The sequence below is a fragment of the Octodon degus genome, unplaced genomic scaffold (genome assembly GCF_000260255.1).
Source record: "Octodon degus isolate 3935 unplaced genomic scaffold, OctDeg1.0 scaffold00033, whole genome shotgun sequence".
NCBI classification, from domain to species: Eukaryota; Metazoa; Chordata; class Mammalia; order Rodentia; family Octodontidae; genus Octodon; species Octodon degus.
This window is the reverse complement of record NW_004524609.1, coordinates 15,746,803-15,762,993: the sequence shown is the minus strand read 5'-3', so window position 1 is coordinate 15,762,993 and position 16,191 is coordinate 15,746,803. Positions and strand designations below refer to the sequence as shown.

The following is a 16,191-nucleotide window of genomic DNA, read 5'->3' as shown; positions in this document are numbered from 1 at the left end:
TGGGGGATTGAACTGCTGTCCCTGTGCTTTGCTAAGCTTGTTCTGAGTAGGTGCTTTAGACCACTGAGCAATCTCACCAGCCCTTAAGTTTTTAATTTATTACCAACATTTAAAAACTAAAATCATTCATATTAAAAATTCTCAAAATATGTTGAATATTTTCAAAATGAAAAGGTGAGAATACAATTTTTTTCTTTTGAGACAGGATCTCACTATGTAGTACAGCCTGGCCTTGAACTCACTCATGTAACCCAGGCTGGCCTAGAACTTATGGTGATCCTTTTGCCTCAGCCTCCTGAGTGCTGGGATTGAAAGTGTGTACCACCATGCCCAGCATAAATAATTTTTTAAAAGTTACATACTCAGGGCCGGGGAGATAGCTCAGTAGAATAAGTGCTTGCCTGGCAAACGCAAAGGCCTGAGTTCAATCCCTGTTTCCGCAAAAAAAAAAAAAGAACTCCTTAAAAGTTACATATTCAAGTTTTGTTTTGTATTTGCAGTGCTAGGGATTGAGCCCAGGGCCCCTTGCATGCTGGGCAAGTATTTTTCCACTGAGCTACATCCCCAGTCTTCTAACATTTTCAGAAAAGCATAACAAGGTAGCCAGCCTCTCTTATATAATGAGGCATAATCAGTAGGATTTATGGACAAACTACGTATTGGAACTTTTTTTTTTTTTTGTGGAACCAGGGATTAAACTCAGGCCCTTGCGCTTGCCAGGGAAGTGCTTATTCCACTGAGCCATCTCCCCAGCCCCCCCGTATTGGAACTTTTACCCAGAGCATTGAAATAGTGAGGAGAGGGTTTCCTCACCATAACACAATGTACAGAAAGCTGGGGTGCAGCCAGGGTGCCTATGGTGCCACCACATCCAGCAATTTTATTTTATTTTAAATTTTATTTATTTATTTATGTGTGTGTGTGTGTGGCCAGCTCAGCCCACCAGGGGGCGGGGCAGGCTGGCATGTGGTGCTGGGGGATTGAACCTCGGTCCCTGTGCTTTGCTAAGCTTGTTCTAAGTAGGTGCTTTAGACCACTGAGCCATCTCACCAGCCCGAGCAATTTTAAAAGTTGGTAATAAGTTCACAGTTAAAAACAAAACCAAAAACCTTGCAGGTGAAATCAAGTATGCCTACCATCTGGTTTTGGTTCTTGATGCTGGGCCTCTACAGTGATGGGAACATCAGCTCTGGCCATAGCCCTCCCTGCAATGGCTGCAGCCCAGGTGAGGACGGGCAGTGACAGCTGGGAAGCCCAGACACATGAGCTCTGTGGTTCCAGCTTAGGAAGCCCGAGGCCCCAGGACAGCGGTCAGGGCTACATTTGCCCAGGAAATGCCTGGCAGCTCTGGTGGAACTCGGGCCAGGGAAGGTGGACAGGCATGGCCTGAACAGGTCTCTGGACCATCCAGAAGGAAGCAGCCCTCTTGGCCCGAGTCCCTGGCAGTAATGAGGTGTCACCCAGGGTATGTCACTGGCACCGTGAGACTCTCTGCACCCAGAGAGCCCCTTTGGGCCCTGAGCCTTCTCCCCACCCCAACTCTGGGATCTTCTGAGCCTGCTCTGCCTTTGGCCCTAGGTTTCCCAAGTATGGTGGGGACAGGGAGACATGGCCTTAGGAGGCCTGCTAGGAGATACCACCAGCATCCAGGGACTCAGGCGGCCGCCACATCAGTTCTGCCCTAGGAACCAGAGGTGATCTTTAACTCCATAACAGAGCCTTACCCGGTTGGCCAGTGCTGTGTTGTCCTGTGTGCGGTATGAGACCTGGGACTTGCCGTTATCCAGGATGTGCCGTATGACACGAATGCGGGCCACTTGCTCGCTGCGGCTGACCTGGTACTCGGGCTGCTCAAAGGACACCACCCCACTGGCTGCAAGGAGCCAGGGTGTCTGTCAGTCAGCAGTCCTGGCCTGTCCCTGCTCAGCTCCTGTCCTCCTTCCATCCCTTCCCAGACTCTAGGAGTCTCCTTGTTAACCCAGCTCCATCATTCTGGAGCAGGCAAAGCAATGGAATAGCAAAGTCTTCCAGCAAGAGTTGAAGTGTTGGCAGAGGCAGGAGCCAAGATGGAGTGCTGAAACCTAGGGCCAAAGGCAGAGCAGGCCCAGAAGATCCCAGAGTTGGGGTGGGGAGAAGGCTCAGGGCCCAAAGGGGCTCTCTGGGTGCAGGGAGGACCGTCCTCAGCATCTGAGCATCCACGGTGCAGTGCCTCTGCCCGGCTTAAGCCCTCCTCTGTGTGGAAGAACAGGGGCTGCTTATGCCCACACCCGTATCTCCACTGAGTGCTTAGCAGGTCCTTGTATCTAATTTACAGATGGAGGATCTAACGTCACAGAGGTTTAGGAACTGGCCTCGCCTATATGGCTAGGTCCCACTTACAGCTGGTGGCTACTTAGGGAACAAGGTGCCCAGAACCTCCCTTTCTGCCTCCCCGCCAAGCCTGCCCCAACACACCTTGCTCCTTGATGATGGTGATGTTCACCAAGCGCCGACCGAGGGTGGCGGTGCCCACAGGCACATCGATGGCCTCCACTAGCAGCTGCTTCTCATCGTCATCCTCAGGCCGGATGAAGAGGGGCACGCGTACGTCTACCAGCTCCACACCCTCCTGGAATTCCACCATGCCTCGGGCATCTGTGGGGGATCAGACGTGGGGCTTGCAGCCAGCCAAACAGCGGAAGAGTAAGGGGGCGGTGCAGGGAGGCTGCCCACCTACCCTGCTCGGCAGTGAGGGTGTAGTAGCCAGGGGCCACCTTGAGCTCGTGGAAGGCCCCCTGCTCCACTTGCTTCTCCGTCAGCTTCAGCAGCGCCTGCTTGGCCGAGCGGGGTGCCATCACCACTGTGTCCACGATGGTATGGTCTTGCCTGGTTAGGGAGGGCAGTCCGGTGAAGGAGGTGTCAGCCTGTTACCTGCCCCTGCTGGTCCTTCTTTCTGTCCTCTCCCCAGCAGGGACAAAATGTGAGACAGCAAGGGAGCAGGGTATTCAGAGCCAGGCACTGCCAGGGACACCTGCTGGCCCCAGGGCCCTCACGCAGCCTCAGCATCCCCTGTAGGAGACAGGCTTCCCTGAGCACTCCTCTGCGAGGGCTGGCTTGGTGAGAACTAGACACAGGACAGCAAAGATGCTGGGCATGGCTGCTCAAGACAGCTTCCGGCGGGGGAGATGGCTCAGTGGAATAAGTGCTTCCCTGGCAAGCGCAAGGGCCTGAGTTCAATCCCCCGTTCCGCCCAAAAAAAAAAAAAAAAAAAAAAGACAGCTTCCGGCTGAGCATGGTGGTGGTGGTGCAGGCCTGCTATCCCCATACTTGGGAGGCTGAGGCAGGAGAAACACTGCAAGTTCCAGGCCTGAACCTCATAGTGAGACCCTGCCTCAAAAAAACGAAAACAAAAAAAGAAAAGCCCTCCTGGCTTCAAATCCAGGCCTTGGGCACTTGGTTTTGTTTTGGATGATGGGGAATCACACCAGAGTTTGTGTATACCAGGCAAGTTTCCTCCACAGAGCAGCCCACAACTCTGGATCAGGGTTGTTTTTGTGCTGGGAATGAAACCAGAGCCTTCACACTTCCCCAGGCCTCTTCAATTTTTTAAATATTTATTTATTTATTTATTTATTATCTCTTTGGTTTCTTTTTTTTTTTTTTTTTCCCTCTTCCTCTTCTTCTTTTTCTTTTTTTGTGGAGCCGCGGATTGAACTCAGGCCCTTACACTTGCAAGGGAGGTGCTTATTCTACTTATTCTACTAAGCCATCTCCCAGGCCTTTTTAGTTTCTTGAGACATAATTTTGCTGTGTAGTCCAGGCTGGCTTCGAGCTCAGTGATCCTCCTGGTTCAGCCTCCTGAGCGCCGGGATCACAGGTGTGTGCAACCACACCTGGCTAATTTTTCAAAATTTTATGAGACAAGGTTTCACTGAGTTGCTAATTTGGGGCCGGGGAGATGGCTCAGTAGAATAAGTGCTTGCCTGGCTTATTCTAGCACAAGGGGCTAAATTCAATCCCTGGTTCTGCCAAACAAACAAAAAAAGTTGCTAATTTGGCCAAGCTGCTCAATCTTGTGATTTTTTTCCTGCTTCAGCCTCCCAGAGGACTGAGATTATAGGCTCTTCATCTTGATATCTAGGTAACCTTGGGTAAGCAACGTAACTTGTCCAAGCCTCAGCTTCCTCACCTGTCAAATGCGAGTGGCATGGTATCTCCCTCACAGGGTTGGTACAAGAGAGCTGTACGGCCCCTTGGCACAGTGCCAGGCGCACTGTAAGAGCGGTAAGTGCTGGCTGAGCTGTGCTGCCACTCTCCTGCAGTCTCTGCACATAGCCCCCCTTTTTTAGTTCCCCCCCACCAAAGGCCAGGGCTCAGGGGAGGAACTGGGGATGGATCTGTGTCACCTGCCACCCAATGTGAGCATCTCACAGCTCTGGGCTCTGCTGGTGAGGGGTGTGTGTGGCCAGTGGGAGGGCAGGCACTGCTCATCCAGGGGCTGCTTTGCCGGGAGTGCTTCCCTTCTGTGTTTCTTGAGAGTGGGCCAAGGAAGGAGGATGGAGATGGGGTGGTGCTGGGCCAGCTGGGGAGGGGCTGGTGCTGGGGAAGGAAGCGGCCCTGTCCCACCTGAGTATCTTCAACTCACTTTTTCCCTGCGTTGGGCTGCTGTCTGTGGGGACAAAGAAGGGATTATGAGCCAGATTGTCCCTGGGGTGAGGGCATAATCTGCCCGGACTTGAGCTCCTATGGTGGCTGTGTGAGAAGCTGCCACCCAGCTCCAGGGACCCTGGCTGCCTGGCCTGAGCTTTCTAGGGCTCAGCACAGCCAAGCTGCCCCCACCCAACCTGGGTACCATGGGACTCACCGGAACTTGGACTGCTGGAGCTTGTGGGCTCCAGTGATGTGTCTGTACACCTCGTTCAGCTGCCGGACAAAGGGGCAGAGGTGAGGCTTCGGGTCCACTGGGCCAGGTCCCAAGACTCAGGCTCTGCTGCCTCCCACATGGCCCCATGGCAGGTACATGTCTTTCCAGGGACACTGTGGCTGCCTGAGAAAGTCTCGATCCCATGGCCACTGTCCTCCAATCTCCCACCCCATGCTGTTGTGCTCCTCTCTCCCCAGTCCTGGCTCAGTCAAGTGAGTGCTCACATTCTCCTCCACCTCCTGGCGCAGCTGGTCACATTCTCGAGTGCCAGGCTTCAGCAGGTTCTCAGTGCAGAGGCGGGCAAGGCGCAGGGACAGCCCATAGGGTACTAGGATTGGGCAAGAGGAATGGGTGCTATCAGCCCCTGTACAGTGGTCCTCACAGAACGCACCTTCAGGAACTATGCTAAGACAGGGCGGGGGGATAACTGGCCACCCTGGGTGCAGTAGGCACAGTGCACCCAGGCCTGGGGCTTTCAGTGCCACCAGGAAGAGTCAGATGGGGCTGAGCCCTGCCTTTGCCCAACCCATAGAGCAAACAAGGACAGTGTGATCCCAATCTGGAGCAGCCCCAGGCTCACCCAGCTCCGTGGGGTTGGTGCTGGCGGCGTGGGTGGCAAAGCCGGGCCGCTGCACATTGTTGGTGATCTTCCAGCGGACCATGTCCCGCCCCTTGAGGTTCCCGCTGCGTAGCATAGGTGTATCCAAGTGGTCTGAGGCCATCAGGTTCTCCCGCAGCATGTAGTGGTCTTCCTTAAAGCCCACCATGTGGCCTGTAGGGAAGGGTCCTCAGCACAGACCCCTCTGAGCCATACCCAGACACACTCCTCTGCTCAGGGCCCATGTCCTCTGCCCCTCCTGTGCGGGTCCATACCTTTGCTGCAGCACGGGAGAAGTGCCAGGCAGGCCTACGAGACAAGAAGGCACGGTGAGGGCTGGGACAGTTGCCCGGAGCCAGACAGGCCCCTCTAGTCACCTCCTATTCCTGTAGGCTCCCTGGAGAAGTCCAGCAGAGAAGAAACCTGTTTCTCAAACATATTTGAGCTCCCTTTGCATGTAACACACAGGAATATTCCACCACGCTGGAGGGCAGCCCATGTCCCTACAATCCAGCCCTCCGTGCTGTGCATCTTCCATCTTTCGTGCTGTGCAGTCTCCTGCATCTGGTCTGTCCTCCCCAGCTAGGCTGTCAGCACCTGGCAGAGGGCTTCTGAGTGCCCTATGGCTGCTCCCAGGTCCTTGGCAGGAGGGGGACCCCAGGAAGATGATCCTGGCATCTGGTCTGCTAATGGTTGGTACAGGCAGGGGCTAAGGCCAGAGGCACAAGAACAGGGGCCTCTTATGATGATTTGCATATATCACCTATCCCTTTGAGTCTCAGTTTCTCCATCTGTCACAGAGAAGCCATTGACCTTATAGGGAGAAAATGAAGTTATGTAGATACACAGCGTGTAGATACACAGCGCTGTGACAACACAGCCACATGGAGTGGAGGAAAGAGGTGGACCCAGTAACAGAGATTGTTCTGTGATCTGGGGCTCTGGGATTCATAGCAGTCCTGGGAAATTCATAGGTCTCATCATTGCTCCTGTGACTTAGGGGTCACCTGGGACTCAGGGTTGGGTTAGCTGGGTCTTAGAATTTTTTTTTTTTTAAATGAATTTAGGACAGGGTGTACAGGGTCTCACTATGTAGATCCGACTCATAGTGATTCTCCTGTTTTTAGCCTCTCAGGCACTGGGATTGCAGGTGCGCGCCACCTCACCCAGTCTCAATGGCGGTCTCAGCGTGCCCTGTGATCAAATCCCAGGCCCCTGCGTCTGCCTAAGTAGGTGCTTTAACTTGCTGATCTATCTGGCTGGGTTTTTAGGAGACAGGATCAGGAAGGAAGGAAACAAGCCAGGACCTGAAATGGTGTTTAGCAGCCAGGTGCGATGGCACATCTATACCTGTAGCACCAGCATTTTGGGAGGCTGAGGCAGGAGAATTGAAAGTCAGGGACCAGCCTGGGAAATTTAGGAAGAACACGTCTCAACATAAAATCTGATTTTAGGGGCTGGTGAGATGGCTCAGTGGTCTAAAGCACCTACTTAGAAGAAGCTAAGCTAAGCACAGGGACCGCGGTTCAATCCCCCAGCACCACATACCAGCCAGCCCCGCCCCCTGGTGGGCTGAGCTGGCCACACACACACAAAATAAACAAATAAATAAATAAATATTTAAAAAAATCTGATTTTATTTTTTATTTTTTTAATTATTTATTTTTATTTTTATTTATTACATTTATTTATTGTGTGTGTGTGGCCAGCTCAGCCCACCAGGGGGCAGGGCTGGCTGGCATGTGGTGCTGGGGGATCGAACCGCGGTCCCTGTGCTTTGCCAAGCTTGTTTCAAGTAGGTGCTTTAGACCACTGAGCCATCTCTCCAGCCCCAAAAAATCTGATTTTAAAATAGGTGGGACCTTGGTAATGTAACTCAGGGGTAAAGCCTTGGGTTCAATTTCCATACCCACCCCCACAAAAGTATTCCAACTTTAAATGAGTTAAATTAGAGAAAGTTCTCAGAAAGCGTTCTAAGAACTTTCCCTAATTTAACTCATTTAAATCCTTGATTGAAGGAGAGGCTTCAAAGTATCATTTTCTGAGGTCAGTTTTACTATTTCTGGTTGTGCAGATGAGGGAGCGGAGGCAATAGCAAATGAGCAGAAATTGTTCAAGGTCCCACCACTGGGACCAGAATCCAGGCAGTCTGGCTCCCTGTACTCCAGGCTCAGGGTGGCTCTGAAGGGGAGCTGTGGGGGTGGGCACCTGGGGGTCAGGGTCACGGGGCGCTCACCTTGCAGCAGGCACAGTATTTCCAGCAGAGCAGCAGCAGCAGTGCCAGGAGTGGCAGGAGGAAGATAAGGAGCGGGATGAGCCACCAGAGGGAGTTGGGAGGACAGTCTGGGAGGAGAGAAGAGGAGGAGGTGGCGCCTTCTCCCTCCCGGCTCTGACACGTACGGTCTCCTGTCCCCACCATCGGCTTACCCTTCTTCCGGTGCACCAGTACGGTGCTGTTGGGCCCAGGGACGCCGTCGCCCTCCACAGTATAGCTGTAAGTGCAGTCATCATCCTCGTCCCGGAAGGAGCAGTACTCCACCACCTCCTCCGCTGCATCCACAGAGGGTCAGCAGGCACCCCACCCGGAGCCCCCAGAGCTGGGGAGATAACCCCTTCTCTGGGCAGTTCCCTGATTGGGGCATGATCTGCAGTCTTGGCGTCCAGCCAGTGTATGTGACGTAGGGGAGGCTGTGAGCCCATAGCCCTACTGTGGGCTCCGTCTGGGCCTGTGCCTCTGCTGTGGTCATGGCCCTGTGCACACCAGGCATCCCTTCCCAGGCTTCTGTCCCTTACTCAGCTGTGTGTTCCCGGCCAAACTGTGTGCCCTCTGCCTGGGTTTGGTGCCTCTTGTCCAGACTTTGTGTGTGTGTGTGTGTGTGTGTGTGTGTGTGTGTGTGTGGTGTAGGAGATTGAATTCAGGGCTTTTGCACAGAGCTACATCCCCAACTACTCAAAAAAAAAAAAATTGCTTTTTTTTTCAGTTTTGAGGAAGGGTCTCATTACATTGCCCAGGCTGACCTTGAACTTGTGATCTTCCTGCCTCAGCCTCCCAGAGTGCTGAGACTGCAATTGGGGACCACCATACTTGCCCAGACATTTTACTCTCATACAGGGCTCAGTGTCCCTCCGCGGCTACTCCCTATCCAGAATGTGTGCCAGGAACAGTGCATGCCTGTAATTCCCTCAACTCATGAGGCTGAGGCAGGAGGATCACTGCAAGTTAGAGGCCAACCTGGGTTACACAGTAGGTTGAAGGCACAGGGTGACCATGTCTCAAAAAAAATTTTAAAAACCAGAATGTGTGATTTTTTTTTTTTTTTTTTTTTAACTAGGGCTTGAACTCAGGCTCTTGAGCTTGCCAGGCAAGTGCTTATTCTACTGAGCCATCTCCCCAGCCCCAGAATGTGTGATCTTGACTTGGGTTTTGAGTCCCCTTCTCAGAGGAGGGACACCCCTGCCCTATTGGGTTGTCACCCCCAGTTCTCAGCCCTCCCACTTTCAGCCTCTGCTCTCACCTTTCTTAAGCTCATCCACTACCTTCACCTTGAAGCTACACTCCTCACACTTGCGGCCCTTCTTCTCCCCGGTGCCCCAGGCCTGGCACTGCACACAGGACCGCAGGTCTTCACAGAGGCCCAAGCGGATCTGGAGAGGGAAGAAGGGGCAGATGGGCCCCCTGTGAAACAGGCCCCCTTGGGCCAGCTCATGCCCTTGGCTTCCTCCTCCAGGGCATCAGGCTTAGCCCATCCTTCCCATCCTGCCCTGTGCCTGGGCTGCCATCTCCTCGCCCCAGCAATTCTGGCCTCACCGCTGAGTAGTTGATCTCGCAGGTGGTGTCCGTGTAGAGTGACTGCTGGTTACAGTGACAGCGGCCACACTCGCAGATGCCACGTCCATTACAGATGCCCTAGACCAGGAGAGGTCACCAGTGAGCCGCTATGCCCAATCCCTGACCACACCTTCCCTCTTCTCCATTGGTTTTCTATTGACTGAGAGCCTTCTGGTGCCCACATTCCCTGCCTCATGCCCACACCTACCCCATTGCTGTCGATGCAGGTGGCATTGCTGAGGGGACAGTCACAGCCGAGGCCTGTCCAACCAGGCTCACACACACACTGGCCCAAGGAGCAGCGTCCCCGGTCTGCAGAGCAGGGGAAGAGGGAGGGGAATCTGCAGTCCAGGCCACCCACCTTCTAGGGAGGGCTGGTGGAGCCAAGAGCTGAAGCCATCTGCGCCTCACTCCCTTGGACTCCCGCCCCCATCCTGCCTTCCACCTCCACTCTGAAGCCAGAGTGGTCATCCAAAACACAAATCCAGTAACACCATCACCCCATATAAGAACCTCTGATAGGGGCTGGGGAGATGGCTCAGTAGAATAAGCGCTTGCTGGCAAGCGCAAGGACCGGTTCTGCAAAAAACAAACAAACAAAAAAACCTCTGATAGATCCTGGCCAATGCAGAGGCTAAGAAAAAATGTACAAGTATTAGAAAGAGGGCTGGTGAGATGGCTCAGTGGTCTAAAGCACCTACTTAGAACAAGCTTAGCAAAGCACAGGGACCACAGTTCAATCCCCCAGCACCACATGCCAGCCAGCCCCACCTCCTGGTGGGCTGAGCTGACCACACACACACACACACACACACACACACACATAAATAAATAAAATTTAAAACAAAGTAAGAAAAAGGACTGTCATTATTTGCAAATATCAGGATTTTTTAAAAAATGTATTTGGTATAGGGTCTTACTACACAGCTTGGACTCATAATGACCCACCTGTTTTCAGCCTCCCCAGTGCTGGGATTACAGGCGTATGCACCCACACCCATTCTAGGTAGCTGCTTAGTGTGCCCAGGGGTGGGGCCAGTGTGGCATGTGGTGCTGGGGATCGAACCCCAGTCCCTGCTTTTGCCTAAGCAGGCACTTGGTCTGCTGAGCTATCTTGCTGGCCCCCTTGTTTTGTTTTAGCTAGAGTCTCACTGTGAAATTCAGGCTGGCCTTGAACTCACTTTGTAGACCAGGTTGACCTCAAACTCATGGTGATCCTCTTGCCTAAGCCTTCCAAATGCTGGGAGTACAGGTGTGCACCACCACACCTGGCTATGTATTTATTTTATATCTAAACACTTACAGTGTCTAATAATTTAGCTGTAGATTATTCTAGATATCTGAAAATATGTTCTTGTCATGCACGATAGCATATGCCTGTAATTCTAGCACTCAGGAGGCTAAGGCAGAAGCATCACCATGAGTTCAGGGTCAGCCTGGGGTACATGGTGAGTTCAAAGCCAGCCTACATTACAAAGTGAGATCTCATCTCAAAAAAAAAAAAAAGTATGCAAATAGTAAATGAAATAGAAACATCCCTGAGTACTTTTTTTTTTTTTTTTTTTCCCCCCGAAATGGAGATTGAACTCAGACCCTAGCACTTGCCAGGGAAGTGCTTATTCTACTGCGCCATCTTCCCAGCCCCCTGACTACTTTTGGTTCAAAGGTTAAAGCCCTGCCCTGGACTAGAACCCAACCTCTTGCCTCTGGCCTTGTCGCTTATCTCAGGGCCATCTCCCCACCCATCCTCTCTCACACTTTCACTTGCGCAGCATATCCGCCTTTTACTAGATATGCCTGGTTCTCCCTTTCTCTGACCACATCTGGGATGGACAATTGAGGAGAAAAAATAGCAGACAAAAACAAGAATGAAGGAGGGCTGGGGAGATAGCTCAGTGGTCTAAGTGCCTACCTGGCAAGTGCAAGGACCCAAATTCAATCCCCAGTACCCATGCCATGTTGGCCCCAGAACCCTGGGCATGCTGTGCTGCCCCAAAACTGAGTGTGGTGGTGCATGCCTATAATCCTAGAGCTGGGGAGGCTAAGACAGAAGGATCACTACGAGTCTGAACTGTATAGCGATGCCTGTATACAAAAAAAACAAAAAAAGATGGGCTGGTGAGATGGCTCAGTGGTCTAAAGCACCTACTCAGAATAAGCTTAGCAAAGCACAGGGACCACGGTTCAATCCCCCAGCACCACATGCCAGCCAGCCCCGCCCCCTGGTGGGCTGAGCTGGCCACACACAAATAAATAAATAAATAAATAAATAAAATTTATAAAAAAAAAAGAAAAGAAAAAAAAAAGAATAAGAAAAAAGAAAAGAAAAGCATGAAGGAAAGGGTAGAGAAACAAAAAACAAGGCCTCACCCTCTGGTACACTTGCTATGGGAGCTTACTAAGTATTCCATAGTGGGTTTGCATTTACCCTTCTGCCATCAGATACCAATGCCTCTATGTTCCTCCTTGTTTGAGTTGTGCCCCCTGCCCAGCGCTGGCAATCCTGGCCCAGCTGTGTGACTATGAGCTGGGCCTAGCAGTGTGAGGTTCTATGGGATATGCAGGTGGAATAATACCACTACCAATAGCATCTTTGGAGAGAAGAAAGGCTGCCTGCCCATATACCTGCCAACCACAGAGGGTGCACCTGGGTGGTCCCCACCCTGATGAGATGAGGGAGTGGAAAAGGGGGACAGGTATAGATCTGAGCTGCTGGAGAGAACCTCAGGGGAATCAGGGCCTTAAAAAAGATGGAATGGGGGCTGGGGAGGTAGCTCAGTGGTAGAACACTTGCGTGACATGCTTGAAACCTGGGCCTAATCCCCAGCACTACACACACACACACACACACACCAAGCAAACAAAAATGCTATACTTAATAAAAAAAACCAAAAAACAAAAAAAACCCAGGAAGAGATCTGCTACCCAACCAGGGGCCTCGGGCCTTGATGCCACTGATGAGGGAAGTGAGGTCCTGATGGGGGCGGGACATAGGGGAGGCTCTGCAGTGGAGTGGTTTGGCCTGAATGTGGCATCCTGACTCCTAGCCTCATGCTCCCAGCCTAGGTCCTCGCAGGCCCCAGCACTGGCAGTGGGTGTGAGCTCACCATTGCAGAGGAACCCGGAGGTTCGGGGGCACTGGAAGTTGTCATACTCGCAGAAGTGACCCTCGTAGCGGCCTTCGCCGTAGCACACACAGCGTCCGCACTGGCACTCGCCATGGCCAGAGCATGGCTTGTCTTCGCCCTCCAGCATGCAGGGCTCAGTGTCACTCAGTGAGCCAGTGGAGCAGTTACAGGTCTTGCCAATCCTGAAGGGGGAGATGGCCACTTCCCCTCAGCTCCATAGGGAGCCTTGCTTTTTTTTTCTTTTTTGCGGAACTGGGGATTAAACTCAGGCCCTTGCGCTTGCCAGGGAAGCGCTTATTCCACTGAGCCATCTCCCCGGCCCCAAGCCTGGGATTTTTTAAGGTCCCATTTTACAGATGAGGAACTGAGGGAGGGCTGAGACAGGTCTAAGTCATGTAGACAGCAGTGGCTGAGCTAGTGCTCAGGGCCCTGTTGCAGGATTAATGTATGTCCCTCCTTGACAGACTACTCCGTGTCTCACATCTTTGTCTGTTTCTGAGACAGGGTCTCACCCTTCTACCTCAGCCTCCCAAGGAGCTGTGATTACAGATGTGTGCCACCAGGTCTGGCCGTTGTCTTTAAAAGTTCTTGTGGCCGGAGAGATGGCTCAGTAGAATAAGTGCTTTTCTGGCAAGTGCAAGGGCCTGAGTTCAATCCCCGGTTTGGCCAAAAAAAAAAATAATAAATTAAATAAATAATGAAAGTTCTTATGGCTGGGCATGGTAGCACATGCCTGTAATCCCAGAACTTGGGGAACAAGGCAAGATCCATGAGTTCAAGGTTAGGCTGAAGTATGTGCTAAGACCCTGTCTCAAAAAAACAAAACCGGGGGTGCCGGGGAGATAGCTCAGTAGAATAAGTGCTTGCTTGGCAAGCGCGAGGGCCTGAGTTCAATCCCTGGTTCTACCAAAATAAATAAATAAATAAATAAAATTCCTAACTCAAAACCACCCTAAATGCTTTGAATGGAATTCAGCCAGCAACGTGGCCCTTTCTGTGACCTGCCACCCCACCCCCAGCTGCTGTACAAGGTGCACCCGGGGTCAGGAGCCTGCAGAAGACCTCCTGGGACTGTTCCCGCCCCCACTCACCAGCCCTCGTGGCACACGCAGTGTCCGCACGTGAAGTCTCCTCTGTAGTTGCAGCGAGCTGACTGCACCTCTTTTTGCTGCAACGAGACCACCATTAATGGTGTGCGTGGAAAGAACGGGCCAGGGTTGCTGCGCACTTCTGCTGCCCGCTGTGCCTCAGGACAGAACAGGCTGATGTGTCCTCAGGAGGCTCTGCTTTGTCACTCGGGGGCCCGGGTGCTTAGCTCAGTTCTTCCCTCCCACCTAGGGGGGCTGAGTTGTACCCGCTCGCAGGCGCACACGTCGCAGATGATGCCCACATCCATCCAGAGACCATCAGAGAAGGAGGGCTTCAGGTGGATGCTGCCTGCCTGGTCCTCGTCTGCCAGCTGGCATACGTGCGTCCCGTCCACATCCTCCACAGCCCGCAGCTGCACGTTGTACGTTCCCTGCAGGGATCCTGCCATCAGCCAAGGTAGGTCCTGCCAGAAGTCTAGGGGCCACTGGTGCTTGAAGTCCTTGGCCCTCGGGCTTCTGGGATGAGCCTGAGTCTCTGATCCTCAACTTCTTGCTGGCCCTGCCTTAGGGCTGAGGATGCCTTCCTCAGTAGTCATCCTAACAGCAATGGTGATGACAAGCCTCCCCTGGCTCTGCAATGTGAGCCTGCTAGCCCAACTTAGCAGCCCTAGAGTTGACGCTCTCTTCCACCTCCACTACAGGGACACAGATGTGGCTAAACCAAGGATTGTGCTGCAAACATCCGGGGGGCTCACCATGGGGAACTCTACCCCTCCCAGGTTACTTACTATTCCTGACCTCCCATTGCCCCCACCCCAGCAGAGGCGTACCACTTCCCCCCGCCTGATGTGAAAGGACCCAGTCTCTGTCTTCTGGAACATCTTGGAGGTGACCTCTGTCCGCAGGCCTCGGGGGCTGTCCAGGGCCCGGATGTCCAGGTTGGAGCGAATGCGCTAAATGAGGGCAGAGGATCAGTGGTCTGGAGTACCCCTGCTCCCCACCCAAGGTGCTCACATAGAGGATATGTGTGGGATCACATTGGCTGCTCCGGCTCCCAGGGATGGCCAGAGGCCCTCTACTGGATCATCCGAGACCCATGTCTCAACCCTACCATACTACCCCTCGCCCACTCTGCCCTCCCCCAGCAGGGTTCAGGCCCTGCAGCCCACGTGGCCCTCACATTGAAAGCCTCCTGCAGCAGGTCCACGATGTTGGAGGAGTCTTCCTGTAGCACACCCAGCGAGGAGACCGGGAAGTATGTGTGAAGCTTCTGCAGGAGACAATGGCCAAGGGCAGGCCTTGGGCTAAGCATCTCCTTGAGTCCAGTCTGGGGTCATTCTACTTTACAGGCAGGGAAACTGAGGCCTGGGACCTGCCAATGTGTTCCAGAGCTCACCTTCTCTGCCCTCAGGTACTAGAATGGGTTGGGGGATGGGCAGGTGATCCATCAGGCCTGAGTCTTTTATTTTGGCACACTAGGGATTGAACTTGGGACCTTGCGCTTGCCAGGCAGGAACTTATACCACTGAGCTACATTCCTGGCCCCTTTTCTGTCTTTTTTTTTTTTTTTTTTTTTTTTTTTTTGCAGAACTGGGAATTGAACTCAGTCCCTTGAGCTTGCCAGGGAAGCGCTTATTCTACTGAGCCATATCCCTGGCCCCTTGAGACAGTCTTGCTATGCAGTTTAGGCTGGCCTTGAGTTTACTTTGTAACCCAGGATGGTCTCAAACTTGCAACAATCTTCCTGCCTCAGCCTCCTGAGTGCTAGGATTACAGGTGTGCACCACCACGCCCAGCTGGCCCCATTCTTAGAGACCTGAAAGCTTTGGGAAGGCAGGAGGGAGGAAAGGATGGCAGGAATAAAGGGAGGATGGGGGTCTGAGAGGTTCCATAAATATTTCCCGTGTGTCCTCCCCTGGGGGTGGGATGGCCCGGGTCTGTACCTCGTAGTAGCTGTAGGAGTAATTGGTGACAGCGAAGATGGGGATAATGTTGTGCTTGGCAAGCAGGCGCACCAGTGTTGGCACCGATGGGTAGTCTTGTATCTTGTACTGGGTGTAGGTGCCTGTGGCGTCCAGGTGGCACTTCTCGTCATTGCGGTTCATGATGCCAGCCAGCACGTTGGCACCATCGGCCTCATAGTGAAAGGCTGACTCCGTGGAGAACACTAGCATGTGGGTGCTGTCGGGGCGCCAACCAATGTCCCTCTGGGGGAGGCAAGAGGGCATGACAGTGAGAAGGGCCATCCCAAGGTCATGGAGGACAGGGGAAGCAGGTCCTGAGATGAGAGATGCAAGTGATAGCCCATGCGTGATAGCACTGAAAACTAGAAATACGTAGGGATGGGGGAAGGGGCAGTGGAAGCAGCACACGTGGGCACACAGCAGGCACCATGCACGACCTGAACCAGGTTCACCAGACTGCCCCTCCCCCAGCTCTGAATCGCGATGCAAGAATATTTTATTTTTATTTTTATTTTATTTTTTTGCAAGAATATTTTAACAGGGGCTGGAGAGATGGCTCAGTGGTCTAAAGCACCTACCTGAAACAAGCTTGGCAATGCACAGGGACCGCGGTTCAATCCCCCAGCACCACATGCCAGCCAGCCCCGCCCCCTGGTGGGCTGAGCTGGCCACACACACACA

General features: G+C 52.9%; 1 protein-coding gene across 4 annotated transcripts in view; it reads right to left on the bottom strand.

The window, feature by feature from the left end:
• The window catches only part of Itgb4 (integrin subunit beta 4), a 56,442-nt gene that overhangs the window by 30,822 nt on the left and 9,429 nt on the right, over positions 1-16,191 (bottom strand). For all 4 annotated transcript variants that reach the window (XM_023714133.1, XM_004630108.2, XM_004630107.2 and 1 more), the window contains exons 8-26: positions 15,490-15,753; positions 14,727-14,816; positions 14,377-14,499; positions 13,813-13,977; positions 13,550-13,626; positions 12,438-12,640; positions 9,539-9,642; positions 9,310-9,408; positions 9,017-9,146; positions 7,929-8,051; positions 7,738-7,844; positions 5,777-5,810; positions 5,484-5,675; positions 5,128-5,231; positions 4,844-4,902; positions 4,625-4,648; positions 2,717-2,865; positions 2,455-2,634; positions 1,725-1,873 (exon numbers count right to left, since the gene is read on the bottom strand). In XM_023714133.1, the coding sequence (XP_023569901.1) occupies positions 1,725-1,873; positions 2,455-2,634; positions 2,717-2,865; positions 4,625-4,648; positions 4,844-4,902; positions 5,128-5,231; positions 5,484-5,675; positions 5,777-5,810; positions 7,738-7,844; positions 7,929-8,051; positions 9,017-9,146; positions 9,310-9,408; positions 9,539-9,642; positions 12,438-12,640; positions 13,550-13,626; positions 13,813-13,977; positions 14,377-14,499; positions 14,727-14,816; positions 15,490-15,753 (2,376 nt within the window). The remainder of the gene's footprint in view (positions 1-1,724; positions 1,874-2,454; positions 2,635-2,716; positions 2,866-4,624; positions 4,649-4,843; positions 4,903-5,127; positions 5,232-5,483; positions 5,676-5,776; positions 5,811-7,737; positions 7,845-7,928; positions 8,052-9,016; positions 9,147-9,309; positions 9,409-9,538; positions 9,643-12,437; positions 12,641-13,549; positions 13,627-13,812; positions 13,978-14,376; positions 14,500-14,726; positions 14,817-15,489; positions 15,754-16,191) is intronic.